We start from the raw sequence: 19,875 nt of genomic DNA, 5'->3' as shown, positions 1-19,875 counted from the left end.
GCTTGTCTTTGATGTGCAGAGCAACACTTGTGTGAAGTGTGTTTGTGATGGTTCAACCCCAGCCAACAGCAGAGATGGAAGGTGCTCGTGAGGAGCTCAAGGACGTGCTGAGACAGTGCCTGGTGCCTTTCCCTCTGCTGCTCCATCAAAAGGTGACGTTCACCTGATGGAGCACACGGATCCTTAGTCCTGAGGTGTTTCAGGAAGATGTTGCAGAGCTGCAACTCTCAGGGTGAGGTGTCCTTTGGTCCAGCCTGAGAGCGGCACCTAAAGTTGGTGTCACCACACAGGGATTTGTGGGGGTCTCCAGGGCAGGTGCAACTTGTGCTGAAGGCTCTGTTGTGACAGAAGCTGCCAGATGTGCACAGTGAGGGGCAGCAATGATGAGCCAGAGCATGTTTTTATAGGACATAGTGGCTATAGCAGAGACAGAGTAAGGTAGGGAAAGGGAGGGTGAGTGTAGCTGTTCATGATTTTGGGTCTCAGTGGGACCATGTGCAGGTCACCTGGCTGTGACCCTCAGCAGCAGCACAGGATGGAATCCTCAGGGAGCTGTAGGATAGCAGGATCAAAACCTGTTTCTCCAGTGCAGGAGTCAGAGCATCCTTAGTCTGTGCCAAATGCCTCTCCCCAAATCCACACTTTCATCCCTGCAGATGGGGGAGAAGGCAAGGAGAAGGCAACAGAGGCAAGACTTTAATCCGTGTATATGTGATTCAGCAGTAGTGAGTGGGTTAAAAGCATGAGAGTTTTGCTGTATTTACCACTGACCTGTGGGTAGCCCCTGCTTTGTTGCAGGAGCACTTAACCCCTGGCCTGTGGGCTCTGTGTGGGCTGCCAGGATGGGTTAATGTAGAATTTTATTTCCAGCAGCTCTGCTTTCCTGAGAGCCATTTGAGGGCAGGCTGTGGGCTGAACGAGCTGGTCGTTAAATATCACCAGCCCCTGGATGGCATCTGAGATGTTCCCTGAGCCTGTTGGGCTGAAGGTGAGGGGAGAGACTGGGACCTGAGAAAAGTGGTCCCATCTCCCCAAAACCTTGGGGTGCATGTCAGTGGGATGGGGTAAAGACCCTTAAGGGGTCCAGGTGATGTAGCACAGTCTGTGGAAATTAGTACTCTTCCAAGATTGCTGGCTCTGACTGGGAGAGCTTGGGAATATTCGAACTCTTTGGAGGCTTCCTCCTCCTCAGAGCTTCATGGAGCTGTGGGTCCCACAACCTGGCTGTGTGTTGTGGGAAGGTGGTGTCTTAGCCAATGTTCTGTTTCTGTGCCTTAGACTTCCCCAGATGATCCCTGGGTGTGAGCAGAAAGGACGAGTTTACCTCTGAATTTTCCTCCTGGCATCCTCAAACATCCCCGCAGTCCCTACAGCAACATGAGCTGGTCCAGCCTGGGCTGGAGGCCACTCTGGAGGCAGAAACTTCTCAAGATCTTCTCACCCTGCTTTCATGCGAGAGCAGAGATTTCTTTCCTCCTCCTCCCCTGTGTCCTGGGAACATTCCCTGGCATGGAGCACACTATTCCCTGCTCACACCAGGGGCTTTTCTCTGCCCGATTGCAGCAACAAGTGACACACCTGAGGCTTTACACAGATTTACTCTTGGCTTTGGAACTGCTGCTCACCCTACTCCTTCCAGGTGCTGTGCTTGGGAGAAGGATGGATATCCATGGAGGCTGCTTTGGATGTGATTCCTGCTGACTTCCCAGGTGAGGCATTGGTTTTGTCAGGAATTTCTGTGGCGTTTCTTCCACATGAGGAAGCAGAAGATGCATTTCCTGGTGAAAGGAAGCTGATGATGAGGATGGAGGTACTTTACTCAGCCTTTGAGTGATGGCAAACTGTGTGTGGCTCTAGAGCTGATTAAAGGTGTCTCTGGTGCTGTAGCCTCGGGAAGCTTCTGCTCTTACAACATCCTGAGTGCTCGGCATGTAGCCCTGAGGCCCTGAATTTGTGTTGCTTGTGGGCATGTTTGGCATCACTATGGGCTTGTTGGGTGGCACAGACTCTTCCAACTGCTTTTCCCAGCAGGCTGAGTTTATATCCTACATTTCTGGGGAGGTGATGTCATGAAGGAGGCTGTGTGTCCTGCAGGAGGTCTGCTGACTACACCAGGGCAGGTTGAACAGGGCTCTGATCTAGTCAAAGATATCCTTGCTCATTGCAGGGGGTTGGACTAGATGGCCTGTAAAGGTCCCTTCCAACCCAAACCATTCCATGATGCCAGAGGCTGTAAGTTCTTCTACTGGGAGAAATAAGTGTGGGCTTAAATTGTGAAAATCTCTCCCGGTGAAACATTGCTGTGATGTTGAAGAGGCTGAGGGTGTTTTTTAGTTTTCCTCTCTGGACAGTGTCAGAAAGGGGTAAGGATGATGCAGTTGTGTCTGATTTGGATTGAATATCCCTTCTGGATTATATTGTAGCAGTTGTTTGGTGCATCCTCCTGCAAGGTCTCTGAGAGGAAGGGCTCTGCCTATGGCAAGCTCAAAATAGAGGGAAATCCTGGTCTGGATGGTGCCAGGGTGGATTTAGTTTTTTAGCTGAAAGCACAGGCACTTCAGAGGAAACACTGGGAGGAAGTGGTGTGAAGGCTCTCTGAGCAGAGGGTTGGTCCCTCCCCTGCTCCCTGTGGGTGGCTGCTGGGATGGGGACCCAGCACAGACCTGCCATCCTGGAGCTGGGCTTGGGGCTTCCAGGGTGTGATTGGAACACCTGGCAAAGAGAGGCAGTTCTTAGGGCAATCTGGTTGAAAAGAGCCATTACAGGGTGGGCTTTTAGTGTGGGTTTGCAGGGTGGATTTGGGAAGGGGGGGTTGTTCTCCTGTGTGTTTACCAGGGCCTCTCGTTCCTGCAGTGGAGACTGGCAGGGGAACAGAGCAGAGCTGGTTCTCCTGGGCTGGCACTGCCTAATCCAGTGCAAGGTGAGGATTAATTGTTTTCTCCAGTGTGGTGGTTTGGCAGGGAATAATCCTGCAGCTGGTGCAGGCTCATGGAGGCTGGAAGAGACTTCTGGAGGGCATTTGGCCTTTCTCCCAACTCTGAGGTCAGACCAGGTTGCTGCATTGTCAAATATAATTCTGCCTTTTTCTGTATCGACTCCCCCTATCCAGGAGTTTTGGGGCAGAAAAAACTACATCCATTATTATCTGAGTTCAGTAGAGTTGAAAGGTGAATTCCAACTATACCTTGACAGTGGACCACAGGGAAATCTCATCCTTTTTTCCTCTTCTGTGCAAATATATTTATTTTGTATGCATTTATTTGTCTTTTTCTGGGCTGCAGCCCTTGTGGTGCCAAACCACTGTGAGTCTCCTTTTAATATCTGGTTTTTGGATGTAATGGGATCATCTGTTTCCAGGCTGGCAGATTTTGTCTTATCCTGTGAAGATGTAGTGACAGACATGAGTTTTCAGCAAGAATGAGGAAGGAAACCTCCCTCATGGCCACGTGAGTACTTTTATGCTAGAAAAGAAATAAACTGCAGGGGAAGTGATGGTCTGGATGGATTGGTGGTGGGCTAAGGGTTTTTTTTGGGCTGAATTTTGATTTTACCCCTTGTTGGTGACACAAGTTACTGGAGCTCAGTCCAGGTACTGAGAATCAAGAGCTAGACTGGGCCTGTCCAGGCTTGGTCACAGATCCAACCTCCAGCTGTTTCAGTTGCTTAATTAATAATCCCTTTTGTACAGATTAGGGGTGTTTTGTGCCTTCCTGTGCTCATAAGTCTGGGAAGGTTTTTTTTTTTAGTTACTACTGTCTCCTATTTTGAAGAGTGAACACCAAGAACATCCCAGAGGCTGTTCTCTGATAAACACAAAGCAGCCTTAAACAACACTGGCATCCTTAATTTCTCAGGATGATGCATCAAGAATGTATTTTACTATCGTATTTTACTGTTGCATTTTAAATTCAGGCCTATTTGCTTAAATTTATTTTTAAAAAACAGGGATCACTTGAATTTCCAATGCCCCAAAATCAGTAGTGGAATTGAATCTTATCCAGGAACTAGTTTCTGAACTGATTTCAGAATCACACTCTGGGTTTAGATGGGGCATTATTTATTCCTGGGCTGTCAGTTTATATTTTTCCAAGGGACTTTATTGGAGTTTTTTGGGGATTTTCAAGTGTTCTCTACTTTTACAGGCTCTAACCAGGGATGTGGGACTGAATCATATCCATCCAACAATACTTCACTGGTATATTAAAACCATAGGACCTCCCTTCAAGGTAGTTGGTGTGTTGTTTTTTTAATGTATAAATTGGGGGGGGGGGCTTTAATTTTCATTTTTATGGTGAGTTCTGCTCTGACATTTCCTATCTCAGAGGTTTGGATTTTGGCTTGCAGGGGTTTGGGGTTTTGTTTTGTTTTTCTTTTTTTTGTTTGTTTGCCTTTTTGTTTGGTATTGTTTTGTTTGTTTTTTTAAATTATTATTTTTATTGTTAAAAATATTTTTATTTTTAAAATAAAACTAGAAATAAAAATAAGTGAAAATAAAAGTAAAAATAAGCAAAAATAAAAATGAAAATAAAAATAAGTGAGAATAAAAATAAGCAAAAATCAAAGAAAAATTTAAAGCACTTAGACATAAAACACAACAGAAGCTTTCTGTACAAGCAAGAACAGACAGGAATTTCTTTATCCAAAAAACGGCTTTACAGTCATGTCTACACATCCAATGCTGTCTGAGAGGCTCCAGCTCTGCTCTTAAGCCTGGTCTAAAAGATAGAATTGGTTTCTACAGAAGATGAATCAAGTAATACATGACCTCACTGCAGCCTCAGCTCCTGAGCTCCAGTGATAATTAATCAATTGGTTAATTAAACTGTTCCGGCTGTGGTTCCTTTAAACCCAACAAACTCAAACTGCTGCCCATGTGTAGAACACTACACGATCTAAGACAAACACTTTGAATTTCAAGATAAACTAAATCGTTTTGACTGTAATAAGGGACTTTAAGAATAAACTTTCTATTTTAGTGACACTGCTGGGTCCCAAGGTGGAGTTTAGACCCAGCCTTCACGTGAGCTGTGCCAGGTAGGTTTTTTTCCTGATAAATTGCAGAATTAGGTGGGTTTTGTCCATTAGGTTGCAAATAGTCTCCCAGCAAAGAGGAAACAAGATCTGCACCATGTTCCATCAGTTGTCACCTGCCCATAGAGGAAAAAACCCCAAACCCAGCAAAAAAGACATTTTCCCATCCTTTCATGGTGGACAGCACTCAGCAGGTGATGGAACAGAGGTAGCACATCACAGGCAGTCAGGGCAGCACAACAGATGTATCCTGAATATGCTGCAAATCAAACAAAAATTATCTGTTATCTAACAGATTCGAATAAAACCATCTCTCTACCACACTCATACATCCAAGCAGGCACTGCATATTTTATTTTCCAACAGTATAACCCTGAGAGAGGAGGGGTAATTAAAGTCACCAGGGAGGAAGGTGAGCAAGAGGTAACTGCTGTTCTTTCAGCATCCCAGCACCAGTTCTGGAGACCAGAGACTCCAGTTTTTCCTGCACTATTAATGGCATGAGTTGTGTTTCCAAGCAGTACTGGTAGCTCATCTTTTAATCCAGGTAACTCATGTCCCCACCACAATATCACCACATGTGGGTATTCCTACCCAGCACATGTGCAGCTGAGTCCACTGAGCAGCAAAAGGGCCACCAAGGAAACGTCCTTCTCTCAGCAAGACACTGACCCAGGGACTTCTTGGGTGACCAGTGGTGCTGTGTCAGTGATGGTCCCCAAGAGGAGAAGGATGTTCTTGGTGAACTCAGAACACCTACAGAACCAGCACAATGGGGTGTCCCAATGCCAGTCTTAGCAGGCAGACATAATGCATGGACCTCACCACGTCCTGCAAGGCAAATACACATTGTTAAGGTTAATGAACGGGGCAACCTGTTTTGTGAAACACATTGGCACACCTGAATTTTTAATTTTAATTCCCTGCCCTGAAATACAGTCACTGGATATCTATTTCAAAAGCATGGGAAAAGAAACACCCACTAGGAATTCATATACTTGTCCACATGTGAGGCAAGACATGAGTGACGTGAGCAGGACGAGACTCTGCAGATATCAAGGGGAAAATAATACATTTCTCAATAAAGCTTCTCTAACACTTAAAATTCACGCATTCAGAAAGATGGTTGCTGGTCTGGAGTCCCACAAATTACAGTGGAGATACATAACAACTAAAAATTAGTTTATCATCCCTGTCACACTGTGGAAATCCTGCTGAAACCCAGAGCATCCCACAAGCAGGAGCAGCCTCCTCTCCACCGTCCTGACACATGCCCAAGAATCTCCAGCCTCCCAGAATAAACTACCCCAGGCAGAGCTGGAAAACTTTCTCTTCCTTGACAGCACTTCCCCGGCTCTGCTACCCTTCTCTGGACACCCTCCAGCATGTCAATGTCTTTCTTGTAGTGAGGGACCCAAAACTTAACACAATTTGAGGTGCAGCCTCCACACCTTTGGATGAGATTCAAGTTATGCTTCCTCAGGGAGGATAAGTAAGCGTGTACTGCTGACTGTTGTTTCTTAAATCACTTGAGTTAATAGGCAAGAAATGCATTAAGATTAAAAAAAAAAAAAGAAAAAAAATTTAGAAGTTCTGGAAGAGAGGAGTGACCTAGAAAATCTAATTGTCCTCTGAACAGCAATTGCCCTAAGTTTGGAAGCTAAGTTTACTAATTAAGCTGAAATAGTAGATTTTAGTGGTGCTTAAAGGGCTAATTTCAACTCCTCTTTAAACCATGAGTCTCCAGCAAGTCTCTTAGCAATAGCAGTAAAATGTTTTGCATAGGAATGCCTTACTGAGGGTCTGCAAAGCACCTCAGCTCTTCCAGAAGAGCTTCTCCTCCTTCCAGCTGCAACCAGCCAGCCATCGTCCAAAGGCTTTCAAGACCAGTTCCTCCAGGCTAAAAGCCTGTTCCTGACATTTGCTAGCAGCAGAGGATTTGTGAGAAAGGGAAAACCTTCATCTCTCCCTTTCCATGTATTCTCACAGTCCTTAACCACTCACTGACTTCAATCTGAAAGCATAAGGGTCCCTATTCCTTCCAAACACTTCAGTGTTCTGGGTACCTCAATCATTTCCCCCAAATTTAATTGTGCAGCAGAGAATATCTGTCATTAAAATCACCAGTCTTAGTGTCTCTGTGTGCTAATAGACAGCAAAAAAGGTAAAATGCAGGTATAACTTTGGATTCCAAAACATTAGCAACGTGTGGAGCAGCAAAGAGACAAAGCATCACTTTCTGACCAAGGTATTTTCAGGGAATCACAGTCCACAGCCCATGGAAAAAGATTATCCATATCACTGCATCTCTGGGGACCAACAGCACAGACAGACCGTAGGACAAATTCCTGCAAAAGGAATCCAATGTTATGTAGGAAAATAACACAGGAACAGCATCAGTTGGGTCAGTGTATATTAAATAATGAGGTCCCCCACAATTAAACCCACCCAGACACACATCCTAACTCAGCTTGGAGAGGCCGGGACACTAATAGAATGGAGTGTCACAGCTCTGGATTCCCACCCTATTTCAGGGTCACCCATGTCTGTCCTAAGGACACAAGCAGCACATGCAGTGATGGTTTTGGGGGGACAGTGTAAACTTTCCTCATCGCTTGCACATCACCCAGTCATGGAATTCCAGAATGGTCTGAGTTGGAAGGAAGCTTAAATCTCATCCAGTCTCACCCCCTGCCACGGGCAGGGACACCTTCCACTAGCCCAGGTCGTTCCAACCTGGCCCTGGACACTTCCAGGGATGGGGCAGCCACAGCTTCTCTGGGCAGCCTGTGCCAGGGCCTCACCACCCTCACAGCCAAGGATTTCTTCCAGTATCCCACCTAACCCTGCCCTCTGGCAGTGGGAAGCCATTCCCCCTTGTCCCGGCACTCCAGGCCCCCTCAGTGAGTTTTGTTCCCTTCCAGTTTCAGTGGGACAGGTGTTACAGAAGATGCCAATCTCACACCCAGGCTGGCTGGGAACTGCTCTACAAACACAGCTACAGCCACAACAGCCTCATGTCTTCTTTCTACTCCATTGACCCAACCACCCTTGGTCATATCTCAAATACAGGACAGCTCTATCACCCAACACGATGACAGGTAATTTTGAGTGCTCTGTCCAAAGAAACCCTGTTGGGCTTGGAGCATGATCCCACTAAACCTGATAAAACACATAGCTGGATGATCACTGTTTGCTCTTATTTACATCTGTTCAAAGAAAAAAGACACATCCTCACTAAAACCTACATTTTATGCAGCAAAACCCTCAGTAAGAGATTCAGCACTGCAAAGGTAACTCCAGGGCAGGAAAAACAACCAGTAAAAACTAACATTACTGATCAAAGGGGAAAGAGATGGTTTTTGCCTTTCTTTTCAATCAAAGCTCAGTACATCAGGTTGTAACCTCTGCACAAAGCTTCTCGTTAATGGCAGCCAGTCTATAACAACTTGACACAGTGACCCTACTTCTGGGCCCAGGAGGATTATTAACAATCAGAGCACATCACAAGCTCTCACTCTGGTACAGGAGATCAACATCAGCCCCAGTTAAAGACAACCAGATCCTGCAGAAACCAGTGCTCAGAGGGCCAGTTTGCTTTAGAATCCCAAATAACTGTCATGTCTGTGTGGGTGCCAAATGTGGGAGCCCAAAATGTTGCACTCACCTTGGTTTCTCTGCTCCTCAAGGTTCTTTTGTGGACAGCTGCCAGCAACACAAAGCATTGATCTCCTTCCAGCCCTGCTCCAAAAGGAGAAAATACAAAAATAAAATACAAGAAATAAAATAAAATACAAAAATAAAATAAAATAAAATATGCAATGCTTACTCTTCCAAGGAGCTCCCCTGGGGCTGGGACCTGCAACCACCTTGAGCCAAGAAGGATATTTCTGACCATCCCAAACTTGCTTGAGTTTTTGGAGCAGTGCAGCTCAGCAGGGATGTGTCCAGACTAAACAGGCTCTTGCACTCCTTAGAGGAGGACAGTAAAGGTGCTGAGGGATAGTAAAAACAATGCTGTTTGTGCTGCCTCGTTCACCCAGCCCAGCCTTCAGCCAAGCATGTGGCACAAATATTTTAGATGTTGATGATGAACTTTTTGATGATGATTAGTGATGTTCCCTCACTAATCCTCCTTAATGACATCTTTGAAATTTGGTTTTGATCTTGGTGGCGGGAAGCACCTCCCCACACTGTTCTGCTGCAAACCAAAGGAGACACCAACAGCAAACCAGACACCCAGAACTGAAGGGTTTTTTTGGAAGTGACCAGCTCCAGGAAGGGAATAAAGCTGTTGGAGAAAAGCTGAGATCACTACAGGGGTCTCACTTACCAAGACTATCCATATGCCCAACCCCTATCAGCTGAAGCCACGATCTTGCTTCAAGGGTCTCTCTCCAAGCTGGGCCCTACCCAGCAAACACCCTGTCTCCCAGACACACCAAAATCCATGCCAAACCTCCTTCCTCACCTATCTAACTCTGTAAAACACAAGCAGGACAGCAGCTGCCTGCCAGTGCACATGGGGCACCCTCCATCCTTTCCATCCACTGCCACCCCCAGGCAGATGAGTCCATGTTAAACTGCACACAGTACCATCCCTCCAATATTTCATCCACCCCCAAACCATTCTGAAGCCAACGCTGCCTTAGCTGTGCCTTCGGCCTCGAGGCATTGTATTCAAGAGATCCATCAAGATGGTGTGTTAAAGTACTTTATTGGATACTCTGCACATTAAGCTTTGTACAAAAACCTCTCCATTAACACCAGAGTGAGTGACAGCCACCAGGAGCTTTGAACACTGGCTCAGCTCCCTTCTGAAGAAGCAGAAGTGAAAGTAGTGTTAAAAAAATAGCCAGATTGGCTACACCAAGTTGGACACCACCAGCAAACCAGCCCTGCAGTCTGAGCTGCAGCACTGAAGATTAAAACCTCCATCCCAGACAAGTCTGGTTTGCTCTTGTGACCAAAGGGATGCACAGAAAAGGCTTCACAACTCCTGCTGTGCTCTGCCTGGGGGTCCTGCCTCCCACTTCCGATGCTCCTCCATCAAGTGCCACTGTAGTTTATCAAGACTAATTAAAAACTTCATCTCAAGAGCTCAAAGCCAGCATGGAAGAAATTTTCATGCCTGCCAGGGCCTCATTTGTCATCCGAGCTGCTCTCGGGCAGCAGGGCACTGCGGGAGCCCTTGGTGCCTCTGCGCAGGCACAAACCACAGTCCAGCTCCACGTCGATGTCCCCGAACTTCAGCTGGCAGGACTCGTTGCAGCTGCAGGAGAGACAGTGACAGTGGTCAGGTGTTTGTGAGCAGCAGGAGCCGTCCTTGGAAGGCTGCTAAGGACTGTCTGCTCTGTGATGGCACCCACCTCATCCTTCCCGGCCGAGCCACACTTGGACACTCATGGACACCCACTTTTCTCATCCCATAACACACACTAGTGATGGATTTCCTAGCCTAGCATGGGGTCTAGAGATTGCTCCTGGCCCCCCAGCTCCTCCACTGCTCCAGGCCCCCCAGGCCCCTCTCCCCCACATACCAGCGGGATGCAGCTGCGTTGGTGCCCACGACGGCGAGAGCGCCCAGGTAGTGCCAGCAGAAGCACATGGTGAGGAAGGTCAGGTTGCTGGGATCGCTCTGATCCCAGCCTGGTCCTCCCCAGGGAGGGGACAGCACAAACCCAATCTGGTCATAGACAAAAGTGATGTCAGGCTTTAGCACATCCCTCCTCTTTTCCTCCTGATTTTAGCCAAGCTGACTATGAGCACAATTAACCCCAAGTAACACCTGGAGCACTGCCCTCAGCACCCCCAGGCACCCTTGTCTCTCCAGACTGACACAGGGGTGGGTTTCAGGAGGAGATGGATTCTCTGCAGACAATCCTTAGGGTTTGCAGGGCAGCCCAGCATGCCCAGAGAAAGACGATATCCCAAAGGTGACATTGCCAGGCTGTGCATTTCCCCCTAGGCCCAAAGCTGCCTGATTACATAAGAGATTTCCACATGTTTCCAGTTACATGGAACAAGCAGAGGAAGAAAATGGACCTAATGAAATGAATAAAAACTCTTGATTTTGGTTTCCATCCCTTTTGGGCTCCGATTTCCATTTTCCAGCCATTTCCAGGTCTGTCCACACTGCCTATATTATACATGCACTTCTCCACAATGACAGCTCTGGCACCAAACCTCATTTCCTCTTCTTATTTACCATGATATGCCAACCAGCCTACATGTTTAACCCCAACAGATGCGCTATAAGGGGCAGAGCAGCCCTGCTCCGCTCATCTTCCTGGGTGCAAAGCTCAGAGAACAATGAATAGACACGGACCTGCCAAAGCCAAGAGCCCTGCAGAAGGAAGGAGCTGGTCCTGAAGGTTTCTAGGATGATGTGGTCTCGGAGGAACACCTCCAGGAGGGCACAGAGGGCTCCAGCAAAGATGGCCATGGCCAGCAGGGAGTGGAGGTGGTGGTCCAGTGCAGCATCGCTGTAGTCACGGAAACAGAAGAGCAAACCTGCCAAGATCCACACTGTATTAGCAAGGACACTCTGGGATCTGTTCTTTTAAAAAAAACATCTGAAAACGGACAACACTTTAGATTTTGCCATGATCTGCCTGGTGGGAAGAGTCAGACATCAACCAGGTTGCTGTCCCAACCTTCACCCTGCCAACACCACACAGCCCTGGCACTTGGGTCTGTTCTGCCCCCTGAAGAGCCCCTATTCCTGCAGGGACCCCTGTGCCCCAGTCAGAGCTGTAGGGCTGCCAGGAGGAGCACAGGGCTGGGGACCTTGAGCTCGGAAGATGGTGGGGAGCTTTGCATCAGAATTTGTCCCTCTGTGCATCCAATCAAGGCGGGGGGACAACACCTTTTTGTGACTCCAGAGAGAGCCAGCTGCTTGTCACCAGGAGCAGCACATCCCTTGAGTATCCCCTGTACACCTGGGCCACCCAGCTGGATGGAATCCTTCCTATGGCCGGGTTCACATTTAGGGAGGAACAGGGAGGGGGTGACTTCAGCACACAGCCAGTGCCATCACACCTCCACAAACCTTCCAGCTCTGCCTGCACAAAGCCTTGCTGGTCCCAGAACAGCCTAGAAGCTGTCACACATCTGTCACACATCCATGAGCCCCGTGGTGCATCCCTGTCCCGTGTCCTGCCCTGCTCCAAGCACCAGGTGGGGCTCACCTTCGATGAACAGAGCCACAGACAGCGAGAGCCGGTCCAGGCCGGGTGGCAGCTTGAGCCGGGACTGCGAGACCATGTCCATGATTCCATAGAGGAGGAAGAAAAGGTAGATGGTGGAGTAGTGCCAGTGGGTGAGGTCTGTCCAGCTGTGCGTCTTGGGGCTGTACAGCTGCAGGTGGGGACCGGTGGGGACAAACTGCTCCACCAGGATCCCTGGACAGAGAGGAGAAAGGTCACCCTTGTCCTTTCACACAGGGGAAAGGACAAGGCTGCAGGAGAACTTCCCTTGCAGGGCTGAAGCCCAGAGGAAAACATCACAGTGTGCCACCAGCACATCCCCAAGCCCTCCCACACCAGCTGCAGATGTTTCCCATTACAAACAGCCCCAGTCTTATGGGACAAAGCAGTTGCAGCATCATTAGATATTGGGGCAGAGACTCATCATCATCTCTTACCTACTAGAGCAAAGAGAGCTTTGAGAGCCCCCTCAAAGATCTCTGCGCGCTGGGTCCCAGAGCTTGGCTGGCCCTCAGCATCACCTTTCCTCCTCAGGTACTTCAGGGGGTACCTCACGGACCACCAGAGACCAAAGGCGAAGAAGAAAGTGCCCCGGAGGGCACTGCCGAGGAAACTCGTCGGCATCGGGCTCGTGTTCTGGACCTGCAGGGACAAACAGCGCCTGGGGACTGACCCAAGGGAGATGCTGGGCTGCTCCCTTGCTCAGCATCCTCAGGGATCCACATCCCAACAAAGAGGGTGTACGTGGCTCTGCCATCAGCTGCGAACAGGTAATACCAGAGGTGGGACATCACCGCGGGGAAGCTGCCACTCTGCCCCACTGTGCACACGTGTGTGTATAGATGTGGCTGCACACATAAAGTCATCAGGACTTAGTGCCAGAGAACAATATATAATATAGCACCCAAGAAAGCGTAACACCCAAGAAAACATAACAAAGTTTTTCCTAATAAAAAGCAACATGACAATTATTTCCTTAGACCATAAACTCCCTCCAAACTAGGCAATTACCAGGGTGTGAATCCAGCCCTGGATTCAGGAGCTCCAGCCAGCCAAGGCTTTGGCGGAGGAAGCAACCCAGGAACCATTAACATTTCCAAAAGGAGCCTCATGTATATTCCACATAACCTTTGTTTGACACAAGGGAAGAGATTTCATCTCCAGAGGAAGAGATCCAAGCCTAAAAGCCTTGACATTAAGTGGGATCAATGCCACTGAGCACCAGGGAGGACGGAGAGGAGCAAAGGTGCAGCAAATTTATATCCTGCAAAGTATTTAAGCCCATACCCAAATTCCTAGAAAAAAATCCCAGTGCAGCAAGTGCAGAGGGAATAAATAATGATCTAAGTGCTTAGAGCAGTAAGCCTTTGATATTACCTTGGGGTGGTCTTGTCCCTTCCAGCAAGACCTCTCTCCTTGCCCTCTGTAAACTTCTACCACCTAAGGAGGACTCCCTTTTCTCCTCCACGTGGTTTTCTGGTCCTTTTCTACAGCTGGGATGCGCAGAGAGGAAGGCATTACTCATCCCAAAGCTCCCACACCGACCTGCCCTTGCATCACAAATCACATCCTCACCGTGTTTATAAATACCAGAGCAAATTGCAGAGGCTGGATGAACAACTCCAGCACGTTTGCCGAGTCCTCCCACACTAGAAAGTAATTAGGCACTGCAAAAGGAGGGTAGGATGTGGCAAGTGCCTGGGGGGAGGGAGAGCTCTGCAAGACGTCCCTGGTCGGGGCTGCAGCGCCCAAGTTGGTTGGACTGGCTCAGCCCTGAGTGGCAACCATGGGTTTGGATGTGGAAACCATCATCATCCATTACATCTGTGGGACACAGACAATCCAGGGAAGGCTCAAAACTGTGTTAAGGTTTCCTTCCAGGAGGGAAGTTACTAAACTTTCAGGGAGGTGAGAAACGCCCCATCCAGGAGCTGGTTTGAGGACCAGGGATAGCTCTCTGCTCTATTTTGGGTGCCCACATTAGGGTGAGGTGGCTCATGCCCCAGGAGAACCCAGGTCTTTCCTGATTATAGCCTGGACACCCAGTCCAGGGCACTTATCTTCCCTGCACAGACATCTACATGCTGGAGTGACTAACAACAAATGCAATTAAAGCCCATTTAGGCAGCACACAATTGCACGATATATAACCAAATTTTACCATTGTCCTGTTGTGTCTGCCAGGGCAACAGCCTGGGGCTGGAGTCAGGAGTGTACCCTGATCCAGAGACATGTCAGGAACGTTAATGTGACGTGATTAACTGGAGGAGAGGAGAGCAGAGACATCCCAGAGCCCAGAAATGACAAATGACGTGTCTCCCCTGCAGCTCCAGAGGGTGCTCCAAAGTCACAGCAGCATCCAGCATTAACCCAGAGATCCATCGCCCCACATCCACCAACCATCCCCCCTTCACCTGAGTGACCAGCAGACCCAACCCCCTGTTCCAGAGCTGTCCCTGGGATCTCTTACCCTGACCGTCCCGCTCCCCAGCAGAGCAGCCTCGCTCTACAGGGCCAGGGACCCTTTTGCTTTGAAACCTCTCAGCAGCTCAATCCAGCAAGGCTTTGGGGAGCTGCCATGAGTCCCCTTTGCTTCCCAGCACCTGGACACAGCACAGAATCATTGAATGTTTTGGGTTGGAAGTGATCTTAAAGGTCTCGTCATCCCACCCCCTGCCATGGGCAGGGACACCTTTCACTAGACCCGGTTGCTCCAAGCCCCATCCAACGTGGCCTTGGACACTTCCAGGGATCCTGGCATGTCCTGGGGCATCTCTCCCTTAGCAGGGATGTCCTAAACGCACCCTTAGTCATGCCGAAATGTGCATGTAACCCACTCAAAAAAACCCCACCTTCTTTTATAAAACAACCACTCTTCTGCAGTGAAACCAGACATGTTTCCAAGCAACAGTCCATTTGCACAGCTCATATACTTGAAGCACAGGAAACATCCACAGAGCCCCTCAACCAACCCAGTGAGCCAGCCCTGACACCCCTCACCCCCAGCTGCCCCCACCCCAGCACTGAGCCCACGCTCACATAAAAGCTGATTAAGCTTCCAGTGAGCAGAGCCAGGGAAGAGCAGAGACACAGGGTTATTTATTCCTCCTGTGAGCTGGTTTGTCTGTCAGAGCCCCTGAAATATGGCTGCAGTCAGAAGTTATTACCTGAGCTGCCCTTCTCCCCCCGCAGCTCCCGGGCTGTGCTGCTCTGCTTTAACATCCATATGGGAGCTGCCTGCTCTGCTTAGGAAGCCTTTCCTTACTGCTCCCAGCCTGCCCAGGTTCAGCTCAGGAGAGACAGCATTCCTGCCCGACTTCCAGGCTCTCCCCTGGAACCACTGCAGCTCCAGATCCATCACTAGTCATAATTTTGATCCCACTTGCCCCAGCTGATGAGGGGGGATAGATGCTCAGAGGGTGCCATCCCTGTGGATACACAAGCATTCCCTACAAGCACCCCTGGGTGCAACTATCAGCATCCCAGAACAGCCAACTTGTACACAGATGGCAAGACCAGCACCTGGCCATGGATGTTTGGAGGGTCTCCCTTATGTGGATCCTCCTCCATCCTTGGACATTTCCAGGGATGGGACAGCCACAGCTGCTCTGGGCTATCTGGGCCAGGGTCTCACCACCCTCACAGCCAAAAATTCCATCCCAATATCCCATCTAACCCTGCCCTCTGCCAGTGGGAAGCCATTCCCCTTGTCCTGCCACTCCATCCCTTGTCCCAAACCCCTCTCCAGCTCTCCTGGAGCCCCTTTAGGCATTGGAAGGGCTCTAAGTTCTCCCCGGAACCTTCTCTTCTTCTCCAGGCTGAACAACCCCCATGCCCTGCCATGATATACCTCCAAAACACAATGAGCCCCTAAAAAGGGGATAAACCCACATATTTCTGGCAGAATGCCTCCATCAGCACCACTGCCACCACCATCATCACCCTGAACTTTGGTCTCCGAGAGATGGACTCTCCACACCTCCCTTCTTCCCAAGCTCCAGCAGCCACAACCATCCCATGACACAGCTGCTCACTGGTGTATGGGTGGAAGAGTTTACCTGTGACTCCTGCCTGTCCTTCTCCCTCTCCAGAAGTGTCAGCAAGGAGGTTATTACTCGGAAGAGGCAGATAAAGAGAGAAGCCAACACGGGGAGGTGGCCCTCAGACAGGATGTTTGGAGCTGAACATCCTGCAGGCCAGTTCAAAGCACGCTGAGTCAACCAGCTTTCCCAACCTGGGACACCTCCTGTCTGCTGTTAAAAAAAACAACCAGCAACTCTTCTGCAGTTTGCCACAAAAATCAGGAGGAGCAGCCAATTCCTGTTCCCATGGCAACCATGTATATTCAGTTATTATGATGGGTTTTGGTTTTGGGATGACTGGGAAAAGAGCCAAGAAAAGATAAGGCTGCAATGTGGTCTGACAGGGCCAGGCCCTGCTGGAAGTCTCGGAACTGGATTGCCAGGGACACGATAACCCTTTTAGGGGGTCCAACCATATAAAAGTTGCCTAAGGGCACGAGATTTTCAGCCAGGAGCTCACAAAACAGAGCAGAACCTTTGTGAGCTCCACCTCCCAGCCCACAGCAGCCAAGAAGGGGATGATGGCTCTCTCTCCCCCCCAGAATATGGGTTGGCAGGACACAGCAGTCTGTTTTACTCCTTTTTACCTCTCCAAAACTCAACACTGCCCAACACCAAGCACCCACAGACACAAACCATCTCTGACCTGCCCATCCCACTGCCAAGGACTTCACAGAGGAGCAAAGCAAGTGCCTTAAGGCAGAGAAACCCCATGGACCACCTCAGTGTTCCCATCTCCCTCCACAGCACTGAACTGATGGTGCAGAAACACTCAGCATTGCTCTGAAGCCCTGTTCAAGCCCCCAGCCACAGGTACTAAAAACCACTCAGCACATTCCCAATGCAGGATTTCTCCTGTGGAGTTGTGTGAGTGTTTCTCTCCCATAAAACCAACCCAAAGCCACCTCCAGCAAACCCGCAGGACAAGCCGTGCCCAGCGCCACAGACGGGAGCCCCAAGGCTGGAGCAGCACAGAGGCAAAACAGCTGCACAACCCTTCCCAGGGTGATGGGCTGTGCTCCAGAACAGCCAGAAAAGGCACCAAACCATAGCCAGGAGCTTTTATTCCCATTATCTCCATCTCAAGTGGGAGGAAGGAAGGAAAACAAGAGGCTGGTGGTGGTGCTGGCACACAACCATGCCACACACCCATCACTGCTCATCTCCAACGGTGCCTGAGGAGCAGGATGTGTGACAGAGGGATGAACACACCTGGAAAAGGGTCCTGGACCAGCAGGGAAGCCCAGAGCAGCAAAGGGGCTTCCACAGATGCAGTTTCACCCAAGTTTAAGCTCCAGAAGCTTGTTATAACACTGAATCCAAGCACAGGGAGAAATACAACCCTCACAGGAGCTCTTCCTTACACACCTACCCCTGAAAACAATACAGAAAAAGAAACATACCTTTTTTGCTGGAAAAAATCCAGGAGCACCATCAGGGACCTCTTTCAGCTCAGTTTTTCTTTCTGCAACCACCCACCTCTACAAACTCCAAAGGGCAGCTTAGCACAAAGCCCTTTCCCAGGCAATAGAAGTCAAGTCCTTGGGGAAAGTGGGGAAAGGCAAGCAGGGAGGACAGCAGCTGGAGAGTGAGGGGAGGAAACAAGGCCCAGCTGAAAAGTACCTGCTCAGAGGATCAATGTGCCTTTTTCCATGGAATTTAAAGGGCCAGTGAAGAGTAAAGCTCATAGAGAAAGTTTCTATGAAAAGGCAAACTCGAATTACAGACAGTGAAAGATGTTTTTGGTGTGTTGAATGGTTGAGGAACAGGGGTTTCTACCCTTTTGACCATCCCCACGAGAAAAATGAGGGTGAAACTGTGAGAAGTGGTTGTGAACAGCCCTGTGAGGAGAGACCTGAAGAAAGGATGGCAACCCCACCCAAATCCCAGAGTCGGTCACACACACCATGCATGTTAAAATCACTGTGGGCACAAACAGATGCAATTCCATTCCAGTTCCAGCACATGCCTGTCCCCATCTTCCTCCCAGGGAGAGACTGGGGGAGGCAGATCTGTGTCCCACACCCTCCAGCTTCTCTAATGTCCTCGAGCTAAACCTTGAACTGAATTTGATTTCATATTTTTGTGTCCCTCTTTTCCTTTTTCTCTCTCAGCTGTAACTGCAACATCCTCTCCCTGAAGGTTCATCATCGGCCTCGGTGCTAATGAAAAATGTGATAATGTTTGCCTCCTTCCCGGGGGTGGCAGGAGGCACAATCTAATTAAAGGTTTGCCAGCAGCTCGAGTGCTGCAGATGGATGGTTGTTTGGGAAGTGCAAAGGATTATTATTATTATTATTATGACGACTGCTAACACCAGATTTCATAAACAGGCAACAGGGGAGGTGAAGCAGGTGGTAAAAGCATAGGCAGGACTTGTTCTGCTGCCCACACCTTGATCTCAGCCCTACATTAGTGTGGTGTGCAGGGAGATCCTATCTCTGCCCGAGGAATGAGTGGCTCGTGGATGGGCTGTGCTGGGCTCTTGATGAAGGGTTTGTCTTTCCTGTGGCAGGAAGAGTCAATTGCCAGGAAATTTGGCTGCTCTGAGGGGTGTTGTCTATGCTCCTTTGTAAGAGAAGGGCAGGACTGGTGGGAGGATTGGCAGCTCCTTCCGGCCGTGGATGAGCAGGACACTTGAGTGACAAAATTCAACATCAGTTACACAAGAGAGAAAACATCTCTGGGACATTCCAGAGGGCATCCTGCTCCTTTTACAATCAGTGTGGCTATGGATGCAAATGCATCCCCCAGCCCACTCCAGCTGCATGGCCAATGGGTCCAACACAAAGACGCTATAATTCAATTTATAGAATCATAGAATTATTCAGGTTTGAAAAAAACTCCAGGATCATCAAGTCCAACCTTTGAGTCCAGCCATCATATGCTGAAAAAAACAACAACTGATTGATATTAAAGTTGTGTTAAAAGCAATTCTCCCTGTAGGACTGTCCTAAAATATCTATAGGAAATAAATGCCAAGATGGCTTGTGGTTGCACCCCTCTATATAATAAACCATCTCCAGACCATTCACTCAGACATCTTCATGCCTTTGGGGATCTAAACTATTTACAAACATGTTTTTTAGCCAAAATGAAAATCCTTAATTCTCACCCAGAAATGAACCCCAATTGTAGTTCCTTCCTCAATCACAGGATCTCTCCTAATTCACTGACCTTCATACCTTGGGAAAGAATGTGCTCCAGAGCTGGAAAACAAATTAGTGAGTGCTCTGCTGACAGTCCTGGGATGTTTGTAGAAGCAGGGAGTTAATGAGGCAGAGAGAAACTATTCCAGACACTGGGTGCTGCAGAGGGAAAAGGTGTTTTGCGACCACATAGTGACACGGGCCAAGGATTGAGAGTAGCAAGGAGAACTGTGAAGAATTAAATAAACCCTCTCCCACTTTTAAAAGCAAGGAGTGCTTTCAAAAACCAAAGCCAGCTTTCATCTGTGTACCCTGGGATGGAAAAAACCTCTGGCTTTTGGAGGTGGGGTGGCTGCAAGGTGACTGCAACTACCCTGGAGTATGCTCCTGGTGCCACCTGCTACT

At 48.9% G+C, this 19,875-nt stretch overlaps 1 protein-coding gene across 1 annotated transcript; it reads right to left on the bottom strand.

Moving 5' to 3' along the window:
• Window positions 1-9,732: 9,732 nt before the first annotated feature.
• LOC116797715 (transmembrane protein 45B-like) lies at window positions 9,733-16,419 on the bottom strand. Its single transcript, XM_032709521.1, has 6 exons — window positions 16,298-16,419; window positions 12,677-12,881; window positions 12,222-12,434; window positions 11,360-11,544; window positions 10,572-10,717; window positions 9,733-10,303 (listed from the first exon to the last, which is right to left on the bottom strand). Exons 2-6 carry the CDS (start codon window positions 12,861-12,863, stop codon window positions 10,174-10,176), a joined length of 861 nt encoding a protein of 286 aa, XP_032565412.1. The 5' UTR covers window positions 12,864-12,881; window positions 16,298-16,419; the 3' UTR covers window positions 9,733-10,173.
• Between the last annotated feature and the right edge of the window lie 3,456 nt (window positions 16,420-19,875).

This window comes from Chiroxiphia lanceolata, chromosome 23, assembly GCF_009829145.1.
Source record: "Chiroxiphia lanceolata isolate bChiLan1 chromosome 23, bChiLan1.pri, whole genome shotgun sequence".
In the NCBI taxonomy this organism is placed as follows: Eukaryota; Metazoa; Chordata; class Aves; order Passeriformes; family Pipridae; genus Chiroxiphia; species Chiroxiphia lanceolata.
Note: the sequence above shows the minus strand (reverse complement) of the source record. Positions and strands in the feature narration are given on the sequence as shown.